This window comes from Protopterus annectens, chromosome 7.part0 (assembly GCF_019279795.1).
Source record: "Protopterus annectens isolate FY-2018-M chromosome 7.part0, PAN1.0, whole genome shotgun sequence".
Classification (NCBI taxonomy): domain Eukaryota; kingdom Metazoa; phylum Chordata; order Ceratodontiformes; family Protopteridae; genus Protopterus; species Protopterus annectens.
This window is the reverse complement of record NC_056739.1, coordinates 589,292,654-589,310,988: the sequence shown is the minus strand read 5'-3', so window position 1 is coordinate 589,310,988 and position 18,335 is coordinate 589,292,654. Positions and strand designations below refer to the sequence as shown.

Below are 18,335 nucleotides of genomic sequence, written 5' to 3'. Positions count from 1 at the left end.
TTTAGCCTATCCTCAAACAGTGACATAACAATTTTATAATAATTTAAGAGCGAGATAGGCCTATATGAAGAGCATAATTGGGAGTTTTTGTTTTCTTTTAATACTGGTTTATCTAAAGAATATTTCCAAGATAGAGGAACAATTTCTTTGTTTTGAATTTCTAAGAGAGCTTTGTATACAAATGTTATAATAGACGGTAAAAATAGCTTATATATTCAGACATTATTCCAACAATATTAGGAGCTTTACTAGGTTTGGGTTGTTGGATTTTATTATTGAGTTTTTTGTGAGTAATCTATTTAAGCAAATTTGTTTCAAGTGTAATCTCTTCCAAATGTGAGAGGTCTGTACCTGGATCTGTATTTGATACTTTATGTTCCAGTTCTTGATTTGAAGAAGCATAATATTGCCTGAAAGTGTCTAAAATATGTCCAATTACAGTATATTACTATTTGGGTTCCATTTAGATGCTTGAAAGTCTTTTTACACGAATAAGAAAAGAGCGACACGTATTGCGTGAACCACGGAAATGCCAAATGTCCAAAACCGCGAAATTCGAAATGTCAAATGTCATGGTTGGCCCATCTGCGGTATAAGGTAAGTGTGTGATAGTTACGGACCTTAGGGTTAGGGTGCGGGTTAAGGTAAGTGCATAGATAGGTAATGTATGTAAGGTTTAGTGTAGGGTTAGAATTAGGGTTTTATTAAATGTATGTGTGTGGATTATTTATTTTGTTTTGGTATATTTCTGTAGGGTAAGTGTGCAATAGCTACAGACCTTAGGGTTAAGGTGCAGGTTAAGGTAAGTGCATAGATAGTAATGTATGTAAGGTTTAGTGTAGGGTTAGAAGTAGGGTTTTGGTGCTTTACTTTAGGGTTAGAAGTAGGGTTTTGGTTAGTGTATGTATGTGGTTTATTTATTTTGTTTAGGTAGGCAGTATGTAGTGGGAGGTGGAGTTGGCCGACTATGGGGATTCGCCTTTTTGAATTTTGCGGTTTAGTCTGTTCGGCATATTTGCGGTTCGCGCAATACATGTCGGTGTTTTTGTATTCTCTTAACAGGATTTTTGCTAATATAATATAGACCCTTATTATTTATCTCATTGACTTTATTAGTTCTAGATTGAATCTTAACTCTTCTAGATAAGGTGTGCATATGTTTCAGTGACATGGCACATTAGGCCATTTCTATTTTTTCTACATCTAAAGCCATTTTATATGAAATAATTTCAAAATGTTTTTTTGTTTAAATTTTTAAATGTAATTGTTTTGTCATTGCATTTATAGTTTACTTTAGCTTTATGTAATTCATTTTTTAATCTCACTAGTTCAGATTCCCATTGTATTAATTTGTATTTGTACCAGGATATGTGATTTGCCATATTTGCATACTTTAAGTGAATCTAAAAACATAATTTATTTGCTTCCTCTGTGTAGTTTGCCTTTATGTGAGATTCTACTTCTGAAATTAGGCAGGGCTTATTTTCTTTTAATTTGGCTACATAGGCTGGTATTTTAGATGCTAATGGAAGTTTCTTGTATATAGTTTCAAGTTTTAGGATAAGAGTGTTATGGTCAGAAATTGGACAGGATATAATATTAAATCTTAATATTTTTTGATATGTTTTGTGAGATTAATATCCTATCAATTCCAGTTTGTGAACCATTGTTAAAGGCATAATAAGTACAATTTAATGTTTGTTGTCTTTTAAGGAGAAGGTATTTTCTAACTTTAAAATCACTATCCAGTTTTTTGATAGCTTTTGCTGTGGGAGTCAGTTTTTTCTTTTTGCACTAGAGTCTGCGTTGTTTAATATAATATTAAATTCTCCTTCTATTATTAAATTACCTTTGCATTTATCAAGAATAATATCTAGATTTTTTGGGCTAAATTTTAACTCATTCCTGGAAACCAATCAAACTGAATAGAGTCCATATTCTGTTATTATATTTTATTGTTATAAGAGATCATTTCATCTTTATCTTCATATTTGCATAATATTTGAGAGTTATTACCTTTTTCCATTGTATCATAACATCTCTTTTTGTTTTGATGGTAAATTTAGATAATATTACATAATTGTAGGATTCCAAATGTTTTTGCACATTTAGTATGAGATTCATGAAGAAATATAACTTATAACTTATTTATATTTAAAAAATTGGATCGTATTTTATCTTTTCCTTGGATTATTTATTCCATTAATATTAAGTGAGAGTAGTGCTAAATCCATATGAGAATTAAGACATGAAAAATATATATGACTATAATTATTTTTTAACCTTAAAGAATAAGCATTGTGATATGATACCTCCATATTTTTTTGAACAGTAAAGAATATTTTTTTCAGGTAATTTAAAAATATTATTTAAATTTTGAAACATAAGATTAATTTGATTAACTCATCCAATGTTTGTTTGTGTCTTTTGGCTTTTCCCGGTTAGGGGTCACCACAGCGGAACTCCGGTCCGCTAATGATTGTCAGTAGATTTTTACTTGCTGGCTTGCTGGGCCTAATGTACAACCTTCAACGAAGGAATTCCCATTCACGCATGCCGCCACACAGAAGACGCTCTAACTGAGAATCGAATGGGCAACGTCTAACTGTGAGGTGACAACGCTACCGCAGCACCACCACCACAGTCTTATTCAATGAATTGTTAAAATTCCAAGCCTAGTGATATAAGTATTACCTGGACTGTCCTCCTTGCTCTGTCCCACAGAAATGATTTAAATTTAGTTAAGAAATTTTAATATAGTCAGAGCTCTGCAGTATGGGAAATGGGAAAAAGGGGCTGTGGATGGATGGATGTAAGTTTAACAATTCAGGTATCCAAGTAGTTAAAAAGCAATTATGTCTTTTTCCTCTGTTTTTAAGGCAAACCAAATATGCTTATGTTATGTCCCCTTTCTCTGTTTTGAGGTTGTTTAATTTATTTATTAACCATGTGTTTTGTTTTATTAGGTATTCAGTCTGTGTTTCTTCCTCTTTTAGTCTACCTTCTACATCATTTAAAACATTTTCCATATCAGATGTTAGTTTTGCATTGTTTTCTCTCATGCTTTATAGGTTTTCCTGGAGTCCATCTATTTTCAGTGATAATTCCTGAAGAGCAGAAGGTACTTGTTGTATGTCCTTCTTTAGTGAGGAGTCAGTGTTGAATGTTTAGAAGTAGTCATCTCTTCAACAATCTGGAAAGTCTCTGAAGTATTTGGACAGGAACATTTTGAAATAACTTCATGAAATTCAACAGGAATGCAGTCTATGTATGTATAAGATTTTCTGTGAAGAAGATTTTCTTTTATGATTCATTTTTCCTGAGAAAATTTGAAGTCCTGAAGAGCTCTGAGAAAGTTCTGCTTTCACTCAGCCATCCAGATTCTGCCCTGGCAGTGACCCATTTGTGGTGAAGCCCCAGAAAGAAAAGCTCAAATGGATTACAATCAGTTACTTACAATATAAAACAAAGGCCTAGTAATGCAATTTTACATACAGTGTAAACAATATAGGTGAATATGTATAGGAAAGAATAAATGAATATATGTAAAAAATAAGTCAGGAGTAATGCATTTGATAGTTTGGATGATGGGAAGTGATGCATCCATTCATCACATGATAACATAAGGGATTACTACAAAGGAAAAAGTTTATGGAAACAGCTAGGTGGGTACCTGGAGAATTTAGAGATGACAAAACAAAAGGTAGGATGACTGACAGAGGAAGAAATTGAAGGAAGCAAAGGAGAGGTTATAGATAAAGGCAGAGTGTTAAGGATATGATTTCAGCTATCTAGGTAAGGTGCATGAACATAGCCAATTATTGTTTAGGTGTTGCTTGAGTTGGCATTTTAAAACAGGTAGTTTCTGTATTTGTCGGATTTTGAGACAGATAGAGTGCCTGCATTTAGAGACACAGAGTATACAGAGTTGCCAGCATAATTATTGGATTTGGTTGTATGCAGGAGGGATTTTTTCTGGATATTAGTTCTCTGGTACAGGAGAGTGTTCTGGGGTGCAGGACATTTTTCTGGGGTGTAAGTAAACTTATAGGCAGTGGGTAATTGGGATTACTACAAGTAGTGGGGTAGTTCTAGCCAGTGTAGTTCTTTTAGAGCTTTAAAGTGGTAAGATTTGTGTGATGAGTTTGAGGCAATCTTTTTGTTATAACAAATCCAAGGTTTGTATTTATTAGTTTTGTTTAAGTTGATGGAAATTGATGATGCACAGGGTACGGCTAGGAGCTGGTAAATTCTGGCTATGGATTGTCGAGTGGAATCAGAGAGGTATGGCTTTGCTCTGTAAAGGCAGCCTAGTTTAATGTGAGGTTTTTTTTTATGGAGTACAGAAGGTGCTGGCCAAATTTTTGTTTTTCATTGATTAGAACATCTAGTAATTTAGGTTACTACTTCTGTTTTTGGTGGTGTTGATGAAAAGACTGTTTTAGTTCTGCGAATATTTTTGGAGTAAACTGATTTATTTTTTTAGGTTCAGGAGCAATTGGGAATTATTTAGCCCAGATTCTAATGCTGAGAAAGACAGTTGGGTGAGTTCTTGGATTTTGGAGAGGGATAGGACTGAGTAGATGAGGGTCTAGTCATCTGCATATTGCACAATAAATGCCAAACGTATGGTATCATAGAGTTTATTTGTTGAATAGAAGAAGACTCAATATTGACCCTTGTGGAAAACATAACTGGGAGAGGTGAAGAGAGGTTTTGTTTCCATTTTATGGATTGTTGTCTATTGGTTAAGTAGCTTTGTCACCAAGAAAGTGATGCATGTCTGAGTTCGAGACTAGAGAGTTCAGACAGTAGTTTGTGATAGGAAACAGTGTTGAAGACTTTAGAGACATCTATAAATAAGGATGATACTAACTTGACTTTGCTCCTATTTTGGTTGACTATATTGAAGAAATCGATGAATGCGGTAATGGTATTATGACCAGGGTGGAAAAAAGTGCTGGGTTTTGGAAAGTACGTTATTACTGCTTAGATGAGTTGGGTATGAATGCATTTTTCTAGTACTTTGGATATAGGGGATAGGATAACCATTGGTCAGTAGTTTGAGATTTCAGTTGCAGTACCACCTTTGTGAGGTGGATGAAATACATTTTCCATAGGCTGTGTACTAGATTTTCTGTTTACGATCTATTAATTAGGATTGATATGGGGAGGGCTACACTTTCTGCTGCTAGTTTTAAATACTCTGCAGGAAGGTCATCAGCTACTGAGGAAGTGGATTTTAATTGGTGTAGTAATTTTCTTATTGTGGAGGTTTGGAAATTTAAATGAAAAAAACATCATTATTTAAGTTTAGAGGGGCTTTGTTAGGGGTGATGTTATGTGCATTGTCTTTGATCTGTGACAGAATAGAGTTTGTAAATATGAATTAAATCTCGTTGCTATACTTTCAACACTTTTAGTGGTACCAGGGCTTGGAGTGGAGGACGTTTGTCCGTGGTGCAGCAGTGTTTTGCTAGATGACCAGAATAGTTTGGGATTGTTATGGTGTTTTTGTTGGAGTTTAATGTAATAGGACTGTTTATCATATTTGATTATTTTTTGGCTAGCTTTCCAAGACATCTAAAGTATTTCCATGCTTTGTCTCTGCTTGTAAGTAGCTGCTTAGTTTCTTTTGTTAGCCATTATGTTGGAACTGACTTTACTCTCTTACTATGAATTTCACTGAAGATGTTTAAGAAAGTTTTGTTAAAGTGAAAGACTGCATCCTCTAATGGTAGGGTTTTTAGTATATTCCAATTACAGAGTAAGAATGAGGAGATTAAGTCCTCCTCATTCTTAAAGTTTGGCAGGTTTCTTACTTAGTTGTATGTTATAGTCTTGTTAATATTTTTTTTTCTGTGTTGTTTGAACTTGTACTATTGTATTTAGACCATGTCTTGGAGCTTATCTCCCCGGGCCTCTACTGAAAAAGGACATGTATCCAGCTAGACTAGCCCGGTCAACAAATGTAAAATAAAAATAAATAAAAATAAATAAATATTAGGCCATTGTCTTAGAATAAATGTAGACAGAGGGTCCTGATGCTATCTGGAAGTGTATCTGCTAAATTTAAGACAGTCGGTTTATTGGTTAGGATCCAATCCAATGTAGATGAGCTATTTGTTTTTTTATCTGTTCTAATTGTGGATCAGATATGTTGGATGAGACTGACTAGGTTCAGGGTAGCTAAGAGTGTCGTTGAATTACAAGATTACCGATCAGTGATGAGGTCACCCATTATTATAGATTCTTCATGTACAGTTTGAGGTATCCAATAGCTATCTTCTGCTGTTAGGATGTTATTTCTAGGTGGAACATAGATGCCTACAGTTGTTATGGATTTTTTGGGGTTGACTACAAGTTGAGCATGTATAGTCTCAGCATTGCCAAAGATGGGAATGTTATTGGAGTGCAGCTTTAATTCAATATTGTGTTTGTAAATTATTGCTAAACTCCCTCATTTTTGTTCCTGTCTGTGAATTTTGTAACCTGGGGGCAAGATCTCATTGTCTTTTATTTCTGGTTTGAGACATGTTTCATTAACTATAGTTATATCTGGGGTTTATTGGAACAGACATGCATGGAATTCTTGAACCTTGTTTATTACACTCCTGAGATTCATGTTAAGAAGGGGTAAGCGTGATCTTCTTATGGATGAGTATTGGAAGTTAGTGGTGGCATCAAAGGTGGGGGTGGTTGGTATATGTTGATTAAAGGTGGGTCCAGAGTTGGGATGTATGTCTCTACTGCGTTGGTAGCGCTGGAGTTAGGATGTATGTTGCTACTAAGTTTAAGCTTAATTTCTATGTGTTGAAATTTAGTTTTTGGGTGTTTTTGGGTGTGGAGGCAGTCAAGTATTGGTCTGTACTTTAGGAAAGACTATGTGTTATATTGCATGTTTTTATTTATCTGAAAATGAGTAGATTTATGTAGGTGGTAGGGTCTAATTCTGAGGACATAAGAAAATTGGTAGTGTGGGGTAAGAAAGAGGGAACTGGGGTAGGTGTGTGGCCTTGGAGAGAAGGCAATTGTGGTAGGATGTACTGTCTGCTAATAGAAACAGTGCTATTTGGATTTGTAACCTTTTGGGAATATGAGTATATGAGAAAGGAAAGATTTGTAATAGTTTGTAGTGAGTAGAGATTATAGTGGGAGAATGCTTTAGTAGATTGTGTGTAATTAAAAAGACTTATGAATGTAGGTTACATTATAGTAGTTGTGAAAGAATATAAAAGTTGATCCTTAAGAAATTTGTATATAGCTGAGTATGTTATAGGGGAGATATAAGGCTGAGTTTCTGGTAATAAAATCTTGTAATGATGTTTAGATAAGAGGGGAGTGAAAGATGAGGACTGGTAGTGGAAGTAAATGGCGATGAATATGGTTGGAGGAGTTATTCGGGTACAAGTTGATGTGATGGGAATTGGGGGGTAATGTAGGTGAGACTAATGACCCTGAGCATATCGGGCTGCGCCTGTAAGCTGATGAACACAAAAAACAATCTATGCGGTCACCAGTTTATCTGCAAATGAATTTTACTGGGGCAAAGCAGTGTCTGAGGTAAAAGTACAGAAGTTACACTTATATTATTTTGCTACTGGTATTTTGCAGTTTGTTTGACTCTTCAAGCCACAGTTTAGTTAGCATTCCTATGTATGATGTTTAGTATTACTTTGAAACAATATGGTGAAACAGTTGTGGTAAGGTAATTGTTAAAAAGAGAGGGAGATGCCTCTAAAATATGGCTCAGCAGAATTCTAATTTTGTTATAGGGTGTATGAGAGTTACAAGAATTTTTTCTTTATACTGAGATGTTGGAGACAAACATGATAACTATGCCAGCCTTCCCTACTGACCACTGAATCAACTCTGTCTATTATATTAATTTGCCAGTTGGCTGGAGACTTCAAGGAAGTACAGTAGATCTGATCCTTCACTAGTATAGTATGTCCAAACAGTAGGTTTAGCATTATATTACAGTTTTCCTTTAGGAAAAAAAATGTTATACATTACAAGTAAGCATTGTTTGTCTAGGACACTTTGGAAGTATCAGCTTATTAGATCAGAAAAGCAACTGTTAGTAAAAACTGATCGCATAATATTAAAGCTTCTGTAAATAAGTTGCAAATCACATAATTCATAACCTCTGTATGAGAAGTATCTGACTCTGTTTAGCATTGCCTATCCACTGCTGTCTTTAAGTGACTGTATGGGAGAACTGAATTATATGATCTAATAATGTATAACAGGCATTAGAAAGCCAAACACAATAGCTACAATTCATTTCCTTTAGAACCCGACAACCAGAATACTAATAAATATAACAGAGTGGCTGCTTGTGGATGTCACAACTTTAGTAAAATGATTAGCACTTTATTTCCACAATTAATCCAGAACTTCATCAGATAAACCCCGAAACCCTTCATACAATGGATTTACATATAAAAATACATAAATAATAAATTATCACCACCTAGTGGTGAATTGTAAATATTAAAACTAATGTCTTTTGGCTTTTCCCGGTTAGGGATCGCCACCGTGGAACTGCGGTCCACTAATGATTGGCAGTGGATTTTTTATGGTGTCAACTTGCCAGCCTGACGCCCAACCATCAAAGGCATATCCATTCACACACACACCTACCTGCATGTCTTTAACATCATTCGACCGCAGGGAGGACATGCAGACTCCATGCATAAGGCGCTCAAGCCGAGACTCGAACGGGAGAACCTCTTTTGTGAGGCGACAACGCTAACTGCTGCACCACCGTGGACTGGTGAATTGCAAGCCAATAAAAACAAATACAATATGGATTTAAAATTTAATTATTAAGTCATACATATATAAAAACTAATCAACAACTATGCAAACATAAGTTTACATAACTTTTGATTGTGTAGTTATTTGTTTGGTGTGGAAGGATTTGGTTTTTGCTTAGTCACAATTTCATAAAAGTACAGCTGTAAATAATAAAAGAAATAATGGATATATTCCCCTACATGTTCTGCCTCATAGAGTACCTTTGGTGTAAAACATATAAAGGGGAGTAACTGCATTCTATTTAATTACCCAGTCCCCCCAGCTCTGTTGGTCTCCACTTAGTAAAGCTGTTATGACTCCAATTTTAAAATCACTTTGCCACACATTTATTCAAGTGGCATCTTCTGGACCCAAGTGACTTCAAAACTTCATAGAATTTTTCTGGGGCAGACTCCAAGGGGGGAAAGCCCAACTCCATTTGACTTGTGTATGCTCAGGCTCATTCTGCCCCCTCCACCCAATTCACACCTATTTTACTTATATATTATACCATACCTTAGATTACTTCAAAAATAAAATCACGACAATAATCCCATAATACAAACACCTAACATCAAAATAAAACTAAAATACAAATGGATAGTCCCCTACCACTGTTCTATATTAAACCTTAAACTAAGTGATTACACTTTCTCTAGCCCTGGGCTGTAATTAAACAATAATCTATGAATGTGTGTGGCTATATCAGGATTTACCTACGGTTGGTATCTTCCCCTTAAACTATCTAAACCCTCTGAAACAAAAAAGAATTCCATGATGAAGTCTCAAAATTCACTTATAACAACAACACTTGACCTTTCAACCTCTAAATACAAGAAATCTGGACAAAGCCTAAAATAATGGGGGGCAGCAAAAGCCCAAAAATACAAAGAATTTAAATATTACTCTTATAAACTTAGAATGTTGCTAGAATAACAAGTCTTGTGTTAGCATACAATTTATAAAGGCTATAAAATCTGAAACTCAAATGTGTGTTATGATTTAGTGACTTCAATCCTCAGTAATTGCTAGAAAACCACAAATTTTATGAGGAGCAGACAAAAAATATGAGGTGAAAATCTTGACAGTTGTGGGGGGTATGCCTCAGACACAGTCGCAGTAGACAGATATTCCAAAGGAGTTTTGTACCCATACTAATAAATGTGTAGAACCAGTAGTCTCATCCAGATCCAAATAAAATGGGAAATTCTAAAGTAAACCATCCAAGTAGTTTATCAACATAAATGCAATCTAAAATAAAAGGAAAAAAAATTATCAGAGTATACAGCACATCTAAGGACTCCCAGTTCAAGGAAAATATTATAAATCTGACAGATAATGTTAAAAAGAATACTAGAACAAAGCGTGTGAACTCAGATTGACATCCAAAGACAAAGCTAATTGCAAAATCATTCTTTTGTTATGTTAGAAAATTAAGAAATGACTTTCAGCAACATTCAGAATTCACACTAAGTAAAAAAAAAAAAATTCAGTCCTGGAAGACATTGCCAATGTCTTAACAAATAAACTCCTAAGATGATTATCCAAAACCCCATGGCTACCATAGCTCTCAGTGCCCCCCCCCATGTTGAACATGAACTGAAAGTGCTATCCAGGATTAAAACACTCCCTTCATGGGACAGCATAACATACCAGGCTGTTTGAAAAACAGCACCAAATACATACTGGTAGAGGCCTCTACTTAAGTTGTTTAAACTGAATCTGACTACACGTGACAGTGATACCACTCAATAAAAGTAGCCCTACTACCCACCCCAGAAACGAGATGCTCATCAGTCTGATGAGTTTCATTATTATTAGCATTCACATTAAAAATCTCATCAGGCTAGATCTACAGCAATCTGATTGTATAAAAGGGAGAGCCTGTCTAATTTGCCTGGTTAACCTCTTAGAGAAGGTAGAACAAGCTGTGGACAATGATCACTCAGTGTCCACACAGTTGACCTTGCTCTGGCTAAGGTATTTGTCACCATCCCGACTGCTAGCATAATAAATAAACTACATGTGTTAGAAATAGATCCCTATGTGGTAAGATGGATAGGAAATTGGCTGAAAGACAGACCCCACATTATGCACATGAAGGTGACCATTGATGACCTGCAGGCCCAAGCCCTAGGATCACTTTTGATCACCCTTTACATCTCTGCCCTATTGACTAAAAGATAATGCCTATAGCTAACCATGTATGCAGATGACTACAAACTGGAAGTGACTGTGAAATCCAACCCCATTCTGACATAGAAGCACTCCAACAGGAACTTAGTTATAAATGATTGTTATCTTGAAAATGTGTTTAAATTAATTACTATAAAAAAATTCAGCATTGTCATTTTTTGGCAGAATAACCAGCTCTCCCCACCAGCATATAATATTTTTAATACTTCACCTCAAAATGAAAATGTAGTTTGAGATCTGGAATCTGGGTTACTAATTCCCTCTCCTTTGACTACCATGTGGCAGCATTTATCAAGAATTTTTTCTTCTTCTTGGTGCAGCCGATCCCTAATGCAATGTCATTCAAATCTAAATAGATTGTTTTTCCTCTTGTACTCAGTGTTGATCAGACCACTTATACAATACAACACCCAGTTTGGGTTGCACATCACCAGACATATCAAATTGTTAGAAAGGCACCAGAGGTTTTAACAAAGACGACCATAGACTTAAACTTTGAAAGTAACAAGAAAAGAATTGAAGCATTTTTCCTTTTTTCTCTGTCTTATAGGCTCCTCAGAGAAGACATGTGCTTTGCCTTATGATCAGTTAGGGACCAGGTAGTCCATAATCTCTTGTATCTTCACAAATCAAGTAATCCCAGAAATACCAGAACAGGAGGTCCAAACCTAATGTAGATCAGTATTTCACATGCTAAGAGAATACCAGAGGGCTTCAGCATATCAATAGAACAAGGTGGAGAGACAGACTCATTACTTGGCATCGCCCACAGGACTGGAATAAACTCCCCTTGCAGATAAAATAGTGTCCAAAAAATACGAAGCCAAACTCAGAACCACAAGAACAAGCCGTGAACTACTCCAGGCAGTCAAAAAAAGATTTATTTAAGCGCTTTTCGTCAGTTTAATAAGCTGACTTCTTCAGAACATAAAACAAAGACCACTGACAGCTTGATCCTTATAAAGACGTAACACTCATTAAGGTATTCAAGCAGAAATTCAATTAGTCTAATTAACATGAAGTAGATTGAATTTTAAAAGAGAATGGATGAATTTAAAAAGGAACTGTTTAAAAAGACAGTAACCGATTAATGGTAGCAAACTAAACAACCCTGTAGGTATACCTACAACACAAATACATAAAACATAAAACAATCTGTTGGTGTGAAAGTGAATCCTGTGAAATGTGTTGCATGTTGCAACCTTTAATAAATTACAATACCACAGTACTGTTGACTTTTATACAGCTTTAGAACCTTAGTTTTATTTTACTGTTGAATCAAGGTTCTAAACCTACCCATGTCGTTGTGCATAAGGTAAAAACCTCAAATACCCCAAAAGTTGTTGTAAGTTTATAAAACACTTAGAAAACATGGTAAAAAATCAGTTTATAAACTAATTTAGAAAAAAGATGTCTTATTATTTTTATGTTTTTATATGTAATTGTAGAACAATAAGTAAGTATACTACAATATTTGATGATAGTGAAAACTGCTACTAAAAGTTAATATTACTTAAATTAATGCTTAATGTTAATTAAAATAGTATTTGCACAGCAAGTTTTAAAGACATAGCAAAAAGTTAAAAACGCACGGTTGTTTGTATGTGATGGTACTACAAAAAGCGCTACAAAAAGTGTGTAAAAAAGTATGTTAAATACCTGAAGGTATGTAAAGGTCACACATACCACATATACTTGATGAATTTCAGGTGATATTTTTTGAATAATGTTATATTATAATAATTTTTAATAGTTTTTATAGTTTTTAATAATAATTATTTATTTTTGTATTATATTAATGATTTGAATTATTTATGATAAGTTAGGCATACCTAAAGTCGTGAAAATCGTGGTCAATAGTTTTAATGAATTCATAATCACGTTTGATGAAACTAGCTAGTTCATGAAAATAATCATAACAGACGTGAAAACATAACAGACATAAAACCCATGAAAGACCTGAAAAACACCTAATACATGTATGCACGATAAACAGAAAATGTATATATACACATAAATGTAGATTCCATAAAGGGGGTGTGTGTCAAGTGACAATACCTTCATCTTTTCAAACTAGTTAATTTTAATAGACTTCCAGTTGACCAAGTCTCATTCAGTCCTGGGAAGCTGTATGCATTTAGTTTTACCTGCCATTTCAGTTCCAATTCTTCCAGTTTCAGATTTCTGGGACCCCCTCTCGGGTAAAATAGTGTGACACTTTATCTTCCCTCAAATGGGACCACGATAATTGGATGGGCATTTATAAATTCATCCCAAGCATGACTGTCACAGAGCTCCATGGAAAGAGCAGTGCAGTCTAGGGTGGGAAATGGGAATATGTAATGGTGGGAAAACTCAGAACTTACTATAAATGAGAGAATTGTCTGCCTAAGTACCCAAACATATGAGATAAAGCAGCTTTGTTTGCTGAATGCTACTATGTTGCACTTTTTGACATTTAGATTGAGTTTTTAATACCCCGTGTGTATGCATATTCTACATAGTTTTCTACCATATAAAATATAATTAATTAATTCTACCAGGATATTCCACTACCTCTGTATAAATAGAATGCTTTCTCATGTATTACTCAAGTAATCATGACTACTAATTTTCATTCTGCATGACTTTCCATGTGTGGTACAAATCATTCTAGGACTCTTCTGCCATGTGAATTGCATGAATGAGCAACTCCCGGCTTGTTCTTTCTCCCGCAAGCATTGTAACTTGATTCATATTTTGGCCTTTTTCTAGTGCAACTAAACAGTGAGCACCAATTTCTCTTTAACCACATTTCTCCAGAAGCATTGCATTTCCTTATGTTATAAGCTCCCAACCATTTTCTAAATGCAACATTACCATGAGTAGACATTTAAAAGTCCTCCTGCCTTATTGCTCTAGTACATTTTTCCAGTCGTAAGTATACAGCAGTCCGTGACTTACCCCATTTCTAACTTGTGCAGTGAAAGCTTTGTATCCATTGGTATATTTATGCTGTAGTTCTGTGCTGTAATCTTGATTATAAAACCTCAAAGACAAATTAAAAGCATCGACTGAGGGGTATGTACCTAGAAATGATAAAACAGCAGTGAGTTACAAGACATCCAAGCTTCAGCAGAATACATTTGTTTCATAAAGTGATTGCAGCATTGAAGTCTCATTGTGAACTTGCTGCATTCTCATGCTGAATGAACCAGTAAGACTTTTTAGAGTGCATAATACCATTTTAGTGTCAGCATTAGTGAACAATGAAGATGTATCAATATTTCTGCATACTGCATTGTATAATGACAACACTGCAATGTTTACTTATCCGTATAAATGTATCTTTTTATACAGGCTACCTAATATTTTATATCATAATTGTAATGTTTGTGGTGTACCACCTATTCATGGAGATGTACATAGGCACACCACTACTAGGCAAGCTATCACAGCAAATGTATATTTTGTATAAATATTTCCAACTTACAAAAGTAGTATTAATAAAAAAATGGAACATGCACTGTACCTATACCTTTGCCAATACCTGCATCATAATTAAAAAAAAAGAAACCTATCCATTATTGCACAGGCACCCTTCCTAAACTTATAACCCTATAATCCCTTTCTAGTGACAACAACCACTAGGTGAACATATGCTTATAAAGTGGCTAATACAATTATATATATCTCTGTATTGGTAGTGTGCATGGCTGGACGATGAAGAAATATGTTTAAAAAATATCTGCATAGGATACTTTCTCATATATTACCCAATCTGTGGGTATGTGGACAGAGAGACAGAGTCAATGAGATCTGAATACACAGTGATATTTGTGTTATTAAAAGGCATTTAATTGAGACTAATATGCCAGTAAAACAGTTCAAAGATCTAATTACAGTTCCTTTGTGCCATGATACATGATATGTGGCTGATTATATCCTTTATGCTGTGACACACATGTAGATGGATATAGGAAGAGGGGCTATGATGAGGACGAATCATCACCATACTACATATAATTTTAGCTACACACTTTGTGGAAGGTTTATAATATCATCAATCCACTCATTAATTTATTATAAGGGTTGCAAGAGACCAGAACATATCCTAGCAAGCCATGGACACAAAGCATAATGCAGCTCCAGATGGGTCTCAGTAAATCAAAGGGCATGACCTGTCACATGCACACACTCAAATGCTCATCTATATCTAAAATAACAGTGGTAGTCCCACTGACAACATATCTTTGGGATGTGGGAACAATCAAAGATCCCAACAAAGCCCACACAAACACAAGGAGAACATGATCAGTCCATAAAAAAGAAAAAAACAGTCAAGAATCAAACCAGGGAGCTAAGGAATGACAGCTAACTGTTGTACCACCAATACATCAGTTAGAAGTTCCCTTCCCAAAATATATTGTACATGATTTATTTATTTATCGGGAAAGTCCAACTGGGACAGAGCCCATTTTCAGCAGAGGCACAGGGAGAAATGCTCCAGATGCATGTCTTTGGAATGTGAGAGGTAACCGGAGTACCCAGAGGAAACCCATGTGAACACAGCTAGGACATGCACAGTCTGCACAGAATGTACCCCCACCATGAATTGAACCGGAGAACCTCTTGCTCTGAGGAGACAATGCTAACCACTACACCGCCCTTATCTGGAAAAGTTATTGACAGTTTAAAATGTGAAAAAGTCCAGTTAGGCTTTGTCTAACTTGAAAGACCACTACTAGCTTAAGACTGGAAAACAGAAGTCAGAAGCAATAATTTCATCTTGTCTGACTATTTTAAATCAATGCACTCATTCTACCAGTTAAGGGCTTCATGTAGCATTATGTTGTATGAAGCAATGCCACCAATGGAAATGCATTTGCTTTCCTAATAAACATGACAATACAAATACAGAGGCATGTAATCATTAAGATATGTGTTATTTAAAGGCATGCACAAATGTTTTGCAGTATAAATATCCACGTTGTGGTTGTAGGTTTGTCTTCTAAGGGCTGACTTAAGGATAAGGGTTCCTATTGTATATTAAAGGACCATAACTGTGATCAAACCTGCAAGAATTTAAGTGCGATTACATGGAAACATATAATAACTCTGAAATTGCTGTATTTCAGAATATTGACTCATTTTCAAGATACAGTCATCTTGTAGTTAGTATATATATATATATATATATATATATATATATATATATATATATATATATCTATATCTATATATATATATATTTATCTATCTATATATATATATATATATATATATATATATATATATATATATATATATATATAAGTAGCTAGGGTGTGGGAATGCAGCCCCTCCAACACACATTGAGAGTTCAGATGACTTGCTCCCTTAAAGATGTTTTAAATGTATAACAAGACTTTTGCAAGTTGTATTTTTTTATTTTCCTTGTTTCTGGACTGATAATCTAGTCTTGATTCTCTGGTATGGTATTGTGTATATTTAAATAGCAGTTTCTGCAGTCTTCTTAGTTTCTGTGCCTTACGAAAAATCATGCATGAACCTAGATGTATGCTTAAAACAAGATTAATCAGACAATAATTCACTTTTTCTATGCCAAATGTTATCCAACACCTAGCCCTGTAGAAACTGTATTTGCCAATTCATTTCCATGTAGTATTTGCACATTAATTTCTTAAACAGTAAATCTCTTGTACATGCTTTAAAAGCTCAAACATATATCCTTTTATTTCAGAACTCTGTACTTATGATGTGGGACAATATATTCCTCCCCAGATTTTGGTAAATTGTACTGCTTACCATTTACATTCAAAGTGTTGGGAATAAAAGTGTATTGAAAATTATTCCTCTGTTTCATTATTGCTAACACGGCATCCATTGCTTTTCCGGTTTGACTGGTATCGACTGCATACCGAACTGTAGCATTCACAAGTTCATTTGCATTACTGCAAAAACAAAACAAAAAATAATTAAGGGTTATAAAACACAGAGCATAACATGTCAGCTGCATGAAACTTAAAACCATGTACTAACATATTACTTCATTCATTGTTAGTCATTTAACATTTCCAATCATATCTTTATTATATGATTTCATACAAGTAGTATTTGCCAAAGTATACATTCAAATGCAAACAGCATCTTGATCTTTGAAAATTATTGCTTTAAATAAATTGCCCCACACTGAAGCATTAATCATAGGGGAAATATATATTTCAGTATATAACTTAACATTTCTAGTATGCTTAATAAGTATAATTAAAAAATCATCATTCCGGCCAGAATGATATTAACTGTTATTATAAAAGATTGCAAAAAATATGCAGTACATACCTGAAACTAAAAGCTGGGAATTGGTTACGTACAGCCAATGTGACTGATTTGAGGACTGGTGAAAGCTGTAAAAAATAAATAATAAAAAAGAAAACAATTATAATCTAAGAGAAAACTCATATTCTTAATACCTAGTTCAAATGACATAGTCAGACTTTTCATAAATAAACAAATGTTTCTCAATTGAGTGATGTAGTTAAGCTTTAATTGTTTCAGTTGCATTTCTGTCTTTCTGTTCTGAGATAATGTGAGTTTATTTATGGTTTCTGTTTTTTTTAACTGTATGTGAAGTTAATAAAGGTGTTTAAAAGGCTCTACAATACAAATTAAACTGTTTTAAGATTTCTGTTGTCCTGTTGTATAACTCTTTACATAAGAAATAAATAACCCTATTCTGTAGTGATGTGTAACTGTACAAGTATAAACATTGTAAATAAATGCATAGATTTAGATAGTGTGAATGGTCTGAAGCTCCATAAATGTCTATTTAAACTGACACATATGAAGTTCTACAGGTGTATAGAAGACTGGTAAATTAAAGGTGTTATGTTAGTAGTACAAATTTATTCTTATTATGCAAAGAATGAGTCAACATTTGGAGTGTGCCAGAATCTCAAAAGTCTTGGCAAAGACCCTCTTTCTTCCAAATCAGAGGTAATGTCTGAAATGCTAATTAACAAATTTACTTATGTCTTTATTTAGTTACTAGCTAAGTAAGGTCTTCTTTATATCACTGGCTATTTCATTGAACAAATGCGCAATCGTAACTTAGGGGCTTGTTGTGAACCCAGTTGTATGTACATATGACTTTGTGAACTTACAGGAAATATTGTTTTTCATTTAAAAAAGAGGTTTGCCTCTGTGTTAAGTAGACAACTTTATTTAAAAAGTGCAGTTAACATGTAATTACCTCATTAGTTTAATATATAAAAAGAGAGCTGGCCTTGAACATTAGTGATGTTGACTTCTCAAAGCAAGGAGGAGATTGGGAATGGACCAGTGATACTGGGAAATGC

The 18,335-nt window shown here is 34.5% G+C and overlaps 1 protein-coding gene across 2 annotated transcripts in view; it reads right to left on the bottom strand.

The window, feature by feature from the left end:
• The window catches only part of LOC122806611 (mucin-3A-like), a 391,121-nt gene that overhangs the window by 84,833 nt on the left and 287,953 nt on the right, over window positions 1–18,335 (bottom strand). For both annotated transcript variants that reach the window (XM_044077178.1, XM_044077177.1), the window contains exons 14-16: window positions 17,320–17,384; window positions 16,786–16,931; window positions 13,942–14,066 (exon numbers count right to left, since the gene is read on the bottom strand). In XM_044077178.1, the coding sequence (XP_043933113.1) occupies window positions 13,942–14,066; window positions 16,786–16,931; window positions 17,320–17,384 (336 nt within the window). The remainder of the gene's footprint in view (window positions 1–13,941; window positions 14,067–16,785; window positions 16,932–17,319; window positions 17,385–18,335) is intronic.